We start from the raw sequence: 14,165 nt of genomic DNA, 5'->3' as shown, positions 1-14,165 counted from the left end.
ACCACCGACGGGTGGACGGCACTCACAACTGAATCCTATGTTACCATAACCTGCCATTATATCGATAGTGAATGGGAGATGAAGAGTGCGGTTCTACAGACCCGTGCAACGCCCGAACGGCACACGGCAAAGAATTTAGCTGAGGGGCTCCGCAGTGCTACCGAGTCCTGGGGGATACTGGAGAAAGTGACTGCGTGTGTGCATGACAACGCGAGCAATGTTACTCTCGCCAACAATGAGTACTTGGATTGGGATTCAAGTCCATGTTATGCCCATACACTCCAACTCCAACCTGGCCGATGACAGCTGGATCGTGATGGAAGAGATGCTGCCGGTGTTGCGCTCCCTGAAATGCGCTACTACTGCCCTGTGTGGAGAGTCAGGGGTTTCCAGCTCTATGATTTATCCTGTCACAGCAACTTTGCTGACCAAACACCTGCCTGTTGCTCCAGAAGAGTCTAAAAAGGTTGCGGAGTACAAGCAAACCGTGTCTGTGTCACTGAAACGGCGACTGAAACCCGACGAAGTGGAGAGTGCCAAGAAAGTTCCGTTCATCGCATCGTTTCTTGACCCGCGGCATAAACATCTAAAGTTTGCTAACGATGCGCTCAGGGATGCTGTCAAGGCCAGAGTCAAGGAGCTGCTTTCAGCCTTAGCTGTGGGAGCAGACGCCAAACCAGAGATCACCGAGGAGGACTGCTCTGAGTCTGAATCAGCGGGGGGGTCTTCAGCGGCCAAGAGACCACGATACGACAACAAGTCTGCAATGCTAACATTGTTTGGCGAAGAATACCACGTGGAGACACCTGTAACGCCTGCAATGGAATTAAGCCACTACTGTGATGAAAAGTGCATCGCTCCCCATTTGGATCCCCTCGATTGGTGGAGAGTAAATGAGACGAAGTACGAAAGGTTGGCACAACTTGCGAGGTCATATTTGTGTGTGCCAGCCACGTCTGTGCCCTCGGAAAGGGTTTTTTCGGCGGCAGGACTAATCCTTAACCGGCTGCGTTCTCGCCTACACCCTGACCACGTCGACCAGCTCATCTTTTTGAACAAGAACTAAATAGTAAGACGTTTTGTTGTTGCAAGTGAAGCTGATTTAATTTGTATTTGGAGCCTAATTTTCAATCTATAGCCTAAAAGACTCACTCGCTACTGTTTGTTAGAATGTTCAATACAATAGGCCTACTGTTATTTATAGACTATAATGCAATTTTGATTTATTATTTTGATGCATAAGCAAGTGATGCTATTGTTTTTGTTAACTGATTACTGCAGTATTATTTTATTCTTGATTGTTTACTAGGCTATGAAGGTGAAATTGTACGGCCTATTGTTCTAAAGTGCCTGCCATAGCCTTTAGTTGAAGATGCGCGATGCACACACACACATAAAGTAGGCTATTTATTTAATTTATTTCAATTATGCTATTATTAATACTGTTCTACCTGAAGAGCCCTTTTGTACCATGTACACGTTCCAGTAAAAGAAAACAACGGAATACCATTTGTCTGTGTTTTTTTTTCTTCCTCCCCCGGGGGGGTGTGGCGAATAATCGATTAATATTCGCCAGGGCTGTTCGATTTTGATCATGGTCAGTTTCTGGCATCCCTAGAATGAAGTGGAATACTAAGTGCAACTAGAGAATGCAATTCCTGAAGAAATTGCTAGTGGGAATGCTTTATGCTGAAAATCTGACGCTAAACTACTATGCTGAAATGTAATGTGTAAGAATTAAGTGAAGAATTTAGATTGAAATGATACATGAACACTGGGGGCTTGAATGTGTGATGAGAGAAGAAAAGAAAGTAAAAAGGCTTGGAAAAGCAGCAGAATATTTTAACTGCAAACTTTTGAACTAACTTGATGGTGAATGATCTGTCGCCATGCCAACGGCATTTGATGACATCCCATAATACGCTTAGATGTGTGGATGGCTGCATCGTTACCAAACCTGTGAAGTTTTGGGCTGTTTGGAGCATTTTCACTGAAGTTATGAGAAAACCGTGTTTCATGGCGAGCCTTGTGTTACCATGGCAACGGCATTTGAAGAAACCCCATAATTGACGTAGAGCTGTTGAGGGCTGTACCGGTGATATACAAGCGAAGTTTGGAGGACGATCGGACCGTGTCCATTGGACTTACAGCGACATCGTGCTTCATGGCGAGTGGTCTGTCGCCATGGCAACGGCATTTGATGACACCCCATAATACGGTTAGATGCGTTGATGGCTGCATCGTTACCAAACCTGTGAAGTTGTGGGCCGTTTGAAGCATTTTCACTGAAGTTATAAGAAAACCGTGTTTCATGGCGAGCATTGTGTTGCCATGGCAACGGCATTTGAAGAAATATCAAAACTATGTCGTAGATGTCTTCACGGCTGGACTGTTAGCACACATGCGAATTTTGAGCACTTTTTGAACATTTTCATAGGAGTTAACCTGTTAAGCACCAAGCCTGTTTTTCATGTTTCAGGCTCGAAAATGACATGCCCAAAACAAATGACTACAACTTAACTTCTAAAAGGGTTATATGAATAATTTCTTTTATCAAAGCAAGGTTACATCTGTGAGTTGGATGTAGAAGTGTCAGAATCAATATAGATTTTTCTCAGTCAGAATAAATTCAGATGGAACATGGTAAAAAAAGGTAAATTCTTACCTCCGCCTAAAATAAACCCATTACTTATAGTGAAAACCACCCTTGAATGATGGGATGGTAGACTAAAAGCTTTAGGAATCCAAAGTTCAACATATAATAAGTACCCTGTATCGAGATTGATGCAAAACAAGTGACATTTGACCTTTTTAGCCAGGTTTAGAAAAAAAAACCCACCTCTGGAGTGATTTGGGTGTAAATGGACGTTTTTACAGTTTCTCTGGAACCCATTGGTCGATTTTGGTGATTGTAATCTCTTCCTGACCGTTAGAGCCAATAGAATCGAAGGGGGGTCTTCACATAGACACCAACATTAACACGAAAAGGTGGGGGCTTTGCGCATGCAGGCTTGCATCAGAGTGAAGCGATCTCTCGCTCTGACATCTGGAAACGGAAAATAAGTTTTATTGCTTATGGATTATCAGAAATCATTTCAAAGAGGACACAGACACATTGGATTAACCTATGGATTAACTGCAGCATCGTTTTTGATCGTTTTAATGCCATTGAAGACTAGTTTTGACCAGAGAAAGACCAAGGTAAGCCATGTTAGCGTTTGTAGCTACCTAGCGCCAAATGTTTTGATGTACGTTTTTGTTTATAGAGTCGCGAATATGTATCACTGAGTGTTGAGGTGGGCACCCATCGATTCTGTGTCTCCAGACGATGCTAACCGATGGGTTGGCTGTGCATCTAGGATAAGTAATAAGGGAGTTATGAGTGAGTTTCGGTGCAGTGATAGGTTAGCATCTTTTCGCTCGTGGCTAATTCAGAGGCTGAGTGTTAGCATTGTGGTTTTTCTTTGGAAAAAAAGATTAAAAAGGTCAGTTAGCTGAGTTTCTTCCCGTTACATGGATATAACACATTCATAGTTGATTAAATATTAAGATTCCTTAGGTTCAAGGTTCTTTATTGTCAATCTGACATAGCTACATAGTAATTATGTAGTTGAAAATCTTATGTCACAGGCTTCTCCAACAATGCAACATAATAACATAATAACAATAAGAGCAAGAGCAATACAAAAAGAATAATAGTTATAAAATAAAATAAAGTTATGATGTGGAATAGTGCAGTACGAGTCTATATACAAGTTATTGGAATGATATATATATATATTAGGTATTAGATACATACTACTGAGTAGCAGATGAATGTTTGAAGTTGTTTCAACAGTTCAATTTTTTAACAGTCTCACTGCCCGCGGGAAGAAACTGTCTCCGAATCTTCTTGTCCTTGCCAGGATGCTGCGGTAACGTCTGCCAGACGGCAACAGAAAGAACAGTTTGTGGCTGGGGTGATGGGGGTCTTTGATAATCCGTAGTGATTTCTTCCTGAGCCGCTGGGAGTAAAGGTCCTCCATGGATGGCAGCTCCGTCCTGGTGATGTGCTGTGCAGTTTTCACCACCCTCTGTAAAGCCTTACGATCGAGGTCGGTGCAGCTGCCGTACCAGGCCGTCATGCTGCCAGTCAGGATACTCTCTATCGTGCACCTGTAGAAGTTGCAGAGTATCCTGGAATCCATTTTGAACCTCCTCAACCTGCGGAGGAAGAAGAGCCGCTGTCGAGCTTTCTTGGTGATGGTGGTGGTGTGAAGAGACCATGTCAGGTCCTCAGTGATGTGGACCCCAAGGAACCTGAAGCTTTTGACTCTCTCCACCGTAGTCCCATTGATGGCGATGGGGGCGTGTCCCTCTCCCTGCTGCTTCCTGTAATCCACAATCAGCTCCTTTGTTTTGCTGATGTTGAGATGGAGGTTGTTATCCTGGCACCAAGATGTCAGGTTTTCGACCTCCTCTCTGTACGCCGTCTCGTCATCGTCTGTGATCTGGCCGATGACGGTCGTGTCATCAGCAAACTTCACGATGGTGTTGGAGCTGTGTGTGGCCACGCAGTCATGGGTGAACAGGGAGTAGAGGAGAAGGCTGAGCACGCAGCCTTGAGGGGCACCGGTGTTTAGAATCAGGGTGGAGGATGTGATGTTTCCCACCCGCACTGCCTGGGGTCTGCCCGTCAGGAAGTTCAGGATCCAGTCACAGAGGGCGCTGTTGAGCCCGAGGTCTCTGAGCTTGATGGCCAGCTTGGAGGGCACAATGGTATTGAATGCTGAACTGTAGTCAATGAACAGCATTCTCACATATGTGTTCCTGTTCTTCGGGTCCAGGTGTGAGAGGGCAGTGTGGAGGGTGAGGGCTATGGCGTCGTCTGTGGACCTGTTTGCTCTGTAGGCAAACTGCAGGGGGTCCAGAGATTCAGGGAGGGAGGAGGTGATGAATGATTTGACTAACCGCTCAAAGCACTTCATTATGGTGGAGGTGAGTGCTACTGGGCGGTAGTCGTTGGGGCAGGTGATGATTGTCTTTTTCGGGACAGGAACGATAGTGGAATGTTTGAAGCATGTGGGGACTACAGACTGCAGCAGGGACCTGTTGAAGATGTCTGTGAACACCTCTGCCAGCTGAACTGCACACACCCTGAGAACACGGCCAGGGATGCCATCAGGTCCAGGAGCCTTGTGTGGGTTAACCCTTTTAAAGGATTTACACACATCTGCCCTATTTAAAACAAAAGGGCAGTGTAGCTCCTGGTCCCTCTGTACCTCCACAGCCTGGCTGCTCTCAAAGCGTGCAAAAAAACTGTTCAGCTCATCTGGGAGAGATGTGCACGCAGACACTCCCGCAGCACCCCCCGCTGCTCCTTTGTAGTCAGTCATTGTCCTTAGTCCCGCCCACATATTCCTAGTGTTACAGCCTTTGAAGTCAGATTCCACCTTCTCTTTGTACTGTCTCTTTGCATTTTTAATTGCTCTCCGGAGATCATACCTAGACTTCCTGTACTCCTCCAAATCCCCCGCTCTGTGCGCGATAGTGCGCGCTTTCAGCTTGCCGCGCACATCGGAGTTTATCCAGGGCTTTTGATTTGGGAATGTCCGTACAGAAACCTTCGGTACCACGTCATCGATGCATTTCCCAATGTAGCAGATGACAGTGTCTGTGTGTGTGTTGATGTTATTGTCCTCAAACACACTCCAATCCGTAGATGCAAAGCAATCCTGCAGTGCTGAATCTGACTCCTCGCTCCATCGCTGTACTGTCTTTGTTATCGGTCTGTCCCTTTTAAGTTTCTGCTTGTACGCAGGCAACAACAGTAGTGAGATATGGTCTGATTTGCCGAAGGGAGGGCGAGGGAGAGCCTTATATCCATTCCGGAAAGGGGAATAAACATGGTCCAATATGTTTCCCCCGCGCGTCGGGCAGTTGATGTGTTGGTAATATTTTGGCAAAACCTTCTTCATGTTGGCGGTGTTGAAATCTCCGGCCACAACGAACGCCGCAGCTGGCCGCGAAGTCTCGGTTTTATCAATAATCCCAAACAGCTGATCGAGTGCCATGTTGTTGTCGGCGAGTGGCTGCGGGGGGACATACACTGCTGTTATCACAACAGATGTGAATTCCCTCGGCAGATGGAAGGCCCGACATGAGATCATGAGGTGCTCTAGATGTGCGGAACAGTCCGATGAAATAATCTTCACATCTGAGCACCAGTTGTTGTTAGTCATTACACACACACCGCCTCCCTTACTTTTCCCCGAGTTAGCAGTCCGGTCCTGACGAAAAATAGAGAATCCATCAGGGACAATGGCTGGAGTCCGGGATTAGCGGGGTTGAGCCAAGTCTCAGTGAGAATTAACACGTTACAGTTCTTAATGTCCCGTTGAAAAGCAATCCGGCTTCTGAGTTCATCTAGCTTATTTTCAATGGATTGAACATTAGCCAGAAGAATACTCGGAAGAGGGGGTCGATTCTCTCGTTTCCTCAGTCTGACCAGCAGCCCGGCCCGGCACCCGCGTTTTGTTTTCTTCTTGCGTCTCTCAGGTAGAACAGCAACAGGTAGCCATGGTGAATCTCTATTGTCTGTCGGAGGGTTATTTTTGTCCACGAAGTTTCGCAATTGAAGAAGTTCCTCTCTGCTATATTGTATGGCAGAGTAGGTGCGGTCGGCTAGCATGTTGCGAACCATGTTAAAAGTAAAACGGCAAAAGTAAAATAAATATGTACAAAATACGAAAATGGGCAAAGTTGGAGAGGAGCACAAAGACGATGCGGCCATCTTCACCGGCGCATCTCATCACTTTTCCTTAGACGTTGTTTCCTGCAAATTACGCGTTTATCTGCCTGGTACCGGGGGGGGGCGGTGCGTAAGAGGTTAAAGGGACATCGTGTTTTATGGCGAGGGATGCGTTTCCATGGAAACGGCATATGGTGAGATTTCAGATTTGGCGTAGAGCTATTGAGGCATGGACCGGTGATATACAAGTGAAGATTGGGGGACGATTGGACCGTGTCCATTGGACTTACAGCGACATCGTGTTTCATGGCGAGTAGTCTGTCGCCATGGCAACGGCATTTGATTTCATAATACGCTTAGATGCGTTGATGGCTGCATCGTTACCAAACCTGTGAAGTTTTGGGCCGTTTGGAACATTGTGTGTGAGAGAGAGAGAGAGAGTGTGTGTGTCTGTGTGTGGCAGAGAGAGAGAGAGAGAGAGAGAGAGAGAGAGAGAGAGAGAGAGAGAGAGAGAGAGGAGAGAGAGAGAGAGAGAGAGAGAGAGAGAGAGAGAGAGAGAGAGAGAGAGAGAGAGAGAGAGAGAGAGAGAGAGAGAGGAAAAGGAAGATAGAGGTATAGAGGAAGAGGAAGATATTGAGGAAGAGGAAGATATTGAGGAAGAGGAAGATGGAGAGAGGAAGATATTGAGGAAGAGGAAGATGGAGAGAGCAAGATATTGAGGAAGAGGAAGATGGAGAGAGGAAGATATTGAGGAAGAGGAGAAGATGGAGAGAGGAAGATATTGAGGAAGATGGAGAGGAAGATATTGAGGAAGAGGAAGATGGAGAGAGGAAGATATTGAGGAAGAGGAAGATAGAGGAAGATATTGAGGAAGAGGAAGATAGAGAGAGAGAGAGAGAGAGAGAGAGAGAATGAAATGAACAGTTAGAACTGACTCTTGATCGCCCTCTCTCTCTTCTCTTGAACGGCATATGATGACACCCCATAATTGACCTAGAGCTGTTGAGGGCACGACCATTAACCATTATCTGAAGTCTGCTGCTCTGAGCATGTCAGTTGGAGTGATGACATCGTGTTCCATTACACAGGTGTTTATAGTTGAGCTAACGAGCTCTGTAGAGATCAAAGGTTTGCATTGTTCTGAATGAGAGATAAACCTCTTACTGTACATGTGAACGTTTTGTGGAAGAACCATAACAGATATCTGTGAAATCTCAAAACGTGAAGCATGTCAAGGAAGTTGAGTATCTGAAGTGTAATTTTTGTGTACTTTCGGGTTAATAATGTGGCCTTTTTGGCAGTTTAACTAAAGGTGTGCGGCTGCTGCTGTGAGGAAATATCAGCCTGAAATTACAATGGGTTTTAATGGAGACATGTTGAACGTTTTTGTCACTTCATGCCCTCAAGAGGCATTTTGTTTAATTATTTTTTGCTTAATTATTTGTCATTTTTCAAGCTACGATATGTTTTCCTACGTTTGTCATGAAAAATGATGTCTCAGGAATGTAGGGTTTGGGAATTATGGCAGTTTAAAAAATATATATGAATTCAAGATTTGCTACCCTATAGCTGTGACATCACGCACTCTCGTTAATGTTAAAATCTGAAGAAAACCTCTTTAACAAGGTCTGAACAATGTTTAATATCTCTAAAAGTAAGAATCAGATTTAAAAGTTGTGTTACACGAATAATGTCAGAAAGATGTGTAACATTTTAAAGTTGGAATGAGGTTTCTGAGTGAAAGTATGAATGAACAGTTAGCAGTTGAAGTCGCATGAAGATTGTTCAAGTCTGAAGATTTTCTCCATTGACTTCAATGGTTAAAAATGGGATGAATTATGGGATGTATCTCTGGAATTATGAAAGTTATGAATGATAAAAGTAATAGCCTACGATTCCCGACCGAGCTGAACGTTTTGATGTTTGAACGGAGTTTCTGCGATGTTGAATGTGGGAGGAGAAGAGGGCCAAAATAAGTCGGCGGAATAATAGAAATGTTGTCCGTAGCGTAACATATAGTTGGAATGCTGTATCAGCATTCCCACTAAATTATTGTAGAGGAGTTGAAGTATAAAGTAGCAATAGATAGAATTACTTAAGTAAAGTACACATTTGTCAAAAAAGTACTTAAGTACAATACTTGAGTAATTGAGTTAAATGTACTTAGTTACTTTCCACAACTGGCTGCTTCACAGTAAAAGCAATGCAGTGCTTGCCGTAGCAGTAGCAGGAAGCATTTGGTTGACAGTTAGAGCATCTTCACACAGCAGCAGACTGTAGTTTGTGCAAAGAGCTGGTCAGAAAACATGAGGCTGAAATGAAGGAAAATAAAGTGAAATCACGAGATGCTCCAGTCCACAGCAGATATTCAACTATGCTGTCTGTCTGTCTGCAGCTGTTCTGGGAGAGGAGGTTGAAAGGTCTGAGGTCATCAGACATCACAGAGGAAGTACTGCAGACCCTGGACCTGCCCAAAGGCCTGCAAAGTAAGTCTCCATGGTGACGCTGAGCTCACACCTTGCTCCTGCCCTCTCTTGCGGTGACATGTGACCTCTCTCTGTGCAGGTGTTGGACCAGACTCCAGTGATGACACGCTGCTTTCAGCCATCGCCAGCGCTCTGCACATGAGCTCTGCTCCAATCACGGGCCAGATGTCTGTGGCTGCGGAGAAGAGCCCGGTCGTCTGGCTGAACACGAGCCAGCCGCTCTGCAGGGCCTTCAACGTCACCGACCAGCACATCCGGTTAGAGACACTCTGCATTCCTTTAACTGTCCAAAATATGCCTTACTGGGTAGAATCACCAATCGCAGGAGCTGTAAAAATAGTGAGAACAATGATGATCAGTCATTTAACGGTTAGATATTGCAATTCTGATTCCATAAATGTGTCTCCCATCGCCTAAAACCCCTGACTATACTATCAACTCAGTATTTACATTCTTTAATCAAAAGAAAATCAATAATATCTTCAAAAACTACCACTCCCATTATATCAGCTTTGTACGGTGATGCAAAACGACACCATATTTGTAGTTTATTTTTGGTATGCAAAGAGGTGTTGTGATAAGGGTTTTTAAAAGCCTATCTACTGATTTGATCAAATATGAAAGTCAGCTGAATTAGTGTTGATACTGCAAGGAGATGTATTGTGTGAAGAGAAATTAAAGATGTTGTTTAATTGCTGATATGTTTGTTATCCACATCATGCATGCAGTTTCGTTGTCAGAGTTCTTCCAGTTTGTCCAAAAGTCTTCTGATCAGGGCTCTGTAAATAAAGAACTACGGCAGATATGTCATATTTGATGCAGCCGAACAGTTTATTACAATGCATTTATGTGATGACTTTCAAAGAGAAAAGCAAGCACACGCGGATTTAAATATTATTTTCTTTTTAAAATATGTTTTTGTATTTCCTATCTGATAAACACCATATCCCAACGTGCATTGCGGCTAAAACATCCGAGAGCTTCAACGATAGTTGAGGATTATGGGTGGTGTAATGTTTTAAAACCAATGAATGTTGTGTAATTAACAAGGACACACTGGTGTTTTTTATTTGATGAGTACTGCATATATCACTGTAAAATCAATCGACAGTCTTGGGAGTCGGGGGGCTGATAATTTATTCCGGCAAATTACTCAGACTTTCTTATTGACCGAACAGAAGTTATTGAGTCTATGTAAGTTTACTGCTTCGCTCAGATCCACCAACGTCAGCAAGATCTCACCTCTATTAAGATCTCACCTCTATTAACTCTTCCGACAGAATCCAGAGGAATCTCCTCACGGATCGAAGGTGCTAACATTCAAACCTATAGCCTGACAACATTCAGAGGCAGTTCCTCATAAATGATCAGTAAGAATTCCGACTGAATCCAGAGGAATCTCCTCACAGATCGAAGGTGCTAACATTCACACCTACAGATGTAGCACTTAATTTCAGACGCCTACCCATGTGGGTCCGTGATCTGCACGGGGCGGGCGCCTGCTGAAAAGGAAAACCCCCCGCAGGACTTGATACGCCCCCTTGATAAATAAATGTAATTATAATTAAACCAGCTGCAATGGATCATGGATCCACCAGGGGTGCTGCCACAGTGGAACTCATGTGAAATAAGAAATAAACAGCTGATCGATCTACAGTAGAGGTATCTGATACAGCGGATATTTGTTAAGATCCATATGTCACGGATAGGATCATATTCTGTGCTAAATAAGAGACATGTAATCATTTACAAAACATCACCATGTTTTTATTTAACAAAATAATGTTGTTTAATCCACGTTGGTGTAAGTACAAAACCATCGCTATGTTTTTTTGTCAGGAAATGCAGACCGGCTCATACAAACGATTTGTAATCATCATCCTCACGATCATTTAATGTATCATATGTTCGCCGCATTGACATGAATGCACTAATACATGTAGTTTAATCCACGTGAGTTTACAACTACAAAAATAATCGGTTTGTTTTTATATCACATCCGACCGGAGGAAAATGCATTTTATCTCTCATCAAAGATGGCAGAAAACATGCATTATTGTACTCTGGAGGGGAGTTTGACAGGGTATTACTCAAAAAGTACACGATAAAAGTACTTGATTGTACTTGTGGTAGTAGTCCAAGTAGTACTGAGTCCAACAGTACCACTTTAACTGAGAACTTATGGCAACAAATCATTTTATCTCTCATCAAAGATGGCAGAAAACATGCATTATTGTACTCTGGAGGGGAGTTTGACAGAGTATTACTAAAAAAGTACACAGTAAAAGTACTTGATTGTACTTGTGGTAGTAGTCTAACAAGTACTGAGTCCAACAGTATCCTTTTTATTAACCTGCTAAGCCCTGAGCCTGTTTTTCAGGTCTCAGGCTCGAAAATGACATTCCCAGAACAAATGACCATATCTTCCCTTCTAAAAGGGTTAAATTAATAATCTTTTTTCTTAAAGTAATGATAAACCTGTGAGTTGGATGTAGATAAGTCAGAATCAATATAGATGTTTTTATTTTAAAGAAAATTCAGATTTTACATAGTAAAAAACTGTAAATTATAGTGTCCGTCCAAAAATTCTTTTTTACTTCTAGTGAAAACTACCCTTGGATGATGGTAAGGTAGACTAAAAGCTTTAGGAGCTTTAAGTACAACATATAAGTACCCTGTATCAAGATTGATGCAAAACAAGTGACATTTGACCTTTTTAGAGAGATTTAGTCCACCTCTGAGGTGATTTGGGTGAAAATGTTTTTTTTCTTCATATCTCTGGAACCCATTGGTCGATTTTGATGGTTGACACCTCTTTCTGACCGTTAGAGCCAATAGAATCGAAGGGGGAGTCCCCCACACACACTCATTGTGAAACAAAAAGGTGGGGGCTTTGCGCATGTAATTTTGCATTAGAGTGAAGCTACAGTCTAGCTCTGACATCTAGAAACGTAAAAGCATGGATTATCCGTTTTATTGCTCATGGATTATCAAAAATCATTTCAAAGGGACACAGACACATTGGATTAACCTATGGATTAACTTCAGCAGCGTTTTTATCGTTTTAATGCCATTGAAGACCACTTTGGAGAGACTACAGAGCCAAGGTAAAAATGTTAGCATTTTTAGCTACCTGTTTTGATGTCTGTTTTTGTTTATAACGTCGCAAATTCGTATAATTCAGTGATAATGTGGGTACCCATCGATTCTGTGTCACCTCACGATGTGAATCGATGTCATGGATGTGGAGAAAAGATAAATAATAAGGTTTTGTGAGTGATTTTCGGTGCAGTAATCTGTTAGCATTTTTCGTTCGTTGCTAATTCAGAGGCTCAGTGTTAGCATTGTGGGTTTTCTTTTGAAAAAAAAATAAAAAAATGATCAGTTAGATGAGTTTCTTCCCGTTACATGGATATAAAACATTCATAGTTTATTAAATGAACATGCCCTCAGACACTGTTTCCTGCAAGATGTTGCGGCAGTGCCCCGGTACCGGGGTCTCTCGGGCTTAACAATGTATGGCTAAAAATCATTTTATCTCATCAAATATAGCAGAAGTGGCATGATTTTGTTCTCAGGAGGGGAATTTGAGAGTATTACCCAGAAAAAAGACAGTAAAAGTATTTCATTTTATTGTTGGTAGCAGTCAAACTACGGCGCTCACAACAACAACAACAACGGGGGACTGCGTCAGGTCGATGATCGTGTTGCTTTTAATCATACGAAGCCAGATTAAATAAAATAACGACTTCTCCAACCTTATACTTTTCTCCAGAGTGCCGGTTCATTGTTTATTAATGTGTTTCAGCGGCATTTACCGACCGCTGCAGTGCTGGCTGCTCTTCCACGGGAGTCTATTCTCCCGTTAGCTCCGGGTTAGCTCACACGGCTCTAAAGTATTCACTGTCTGACTGTCACACAAGCAGCTGATACATATCCCCAGTTCCCCTTAAGTGAATGTGTGTCAGTCTGAATTGACGCTGTTTGGCATCACAACGCTGTTATGAAAGTGTCTCTGGTATAACATGGGTGATGTTAGCATAGCAACCTAAGCTAAATTGACTACTTGCTAAGCCATTTTCTACAGGCACATTTTACCGGCGTATTTTTCATTATGATTCTACTTGTGATAGTCGGACATGACAACCTGTGCAGCCCATGTATTGATTCCATCCGATAGCTGCTATAATAAAAAACAAAACCTCTGCCTGCTCTCCACAATGATCAATAACAGCGAACGGATGGTCAAAGTAAGGTACAAATAAACAGAATCACACGAAGCCTGGTTAGTGTTGCCTGACTATAAAGTGTTTTTTTTTTTTATAAGTGTGTGGTTGCCTTCTAGTCACTTTGCTCAGCGCTACTGCTTGTAGGCAGGCATGACGAGACTCTTCAGTCGACCCATGTTCAGGGGAGGTGGGTTTAGTTTCCTGCACGCCTCAACGTAAGAGAGACGTAAGCGACGCCGCCTCTTAGCTCCGAAGCTCTTGCTTCTAGACCGACAATTTTTTGGAGCTGGAAGTGAACCGGATTCCGGAGCTAAGAGGCGGCGCCGCTGCGGTGTGAACAGGAAAAACCGGTACTTTTCAGGCTCTAGCTCCGAGCCGGCGCTGAAAACGCGTTGGTGTGAAAGGGGCATGAGTGACAAGCTTACAGTTCGTGAAGTAACACTTTTTTTTTGTGAGTCACGACCTGGCTGTTTCATTCTAACATAACGCTGCAAATGTTATTCTTTCCACTCGGACTTCAATACAGCTACACCATTGTTTGGTTTCCATGGTAACGCGTCTCTTTAGTACAACTCTACCCTCTGCTCACTCCTTTCCTGTAAATTAAACTATACAGGTCCAGCCCACACATATGACAGCGCAGTTGCTCCATCATTCCATCTCTTTTTTTTTCCTGCTCAATACGCTCCTTGGCCCGGGACACACATATTTATTTCGATA

The 14,165-nt window shown here is 43.3% G+C and overlaps 1 protein-coding gene across 5 annotated transcripts in view; it reads left to right on the top strand.

Moving 5' to 3' along the window:
* The window catches only part of mbd2 (methyl-CpG binding domain protein 2), a 111,581-nt gene that overhangs the window by 55,426 nt on the left and 41,990 nt on the right, over positions 1 to 14,165 (top strand). For 3 of the 5 annotated variants that reach the window (XM_034120252.1, XM_034120248.1, XM_034120250.1), the window contains 2 exons: positions 9,126 to 9,216; positions 9,296 to 10,028. In XM_034120252.1, coding sequence (XP_033976143.1) covers positions 9,126 to 9,216; positions 9,296 to 9,633 — 429 coding nt within the window. In that variant the 3' untranslated portion in view covers positions 9,634 to 10,028. Of the gene's footprint in view, positions 1 to 9,125; positions 9,217 to 9,295; positions 10,029 to 14,165 lie in introns of those variants that run through there. The other 2 variants (XM_034120249.1, XM_034120251.1) reach the window with 1 other exon arrangement.

This window comes from Trematomus bernacchii, unplaced genomic scaffold (genome assembly GCF_902827165.1).
Source record: "Trematomus bernacchii unplaced genomic scaffold, fTreBer1.1, whole genome shotgun sequence".
In the NCBI taxonomy this organism is placed as follows: domain Eukaryota; kingdom Metazoa; phylum Chordata; class Actinopteri; order Perciformes; family Nototheniidae; genus Trematomus; species Trematomus bernacchii.
Note: the sequence above shows the minus strand (reverse complement) of the source record. Positions and strands in the feature narration are given on the sequence as shown.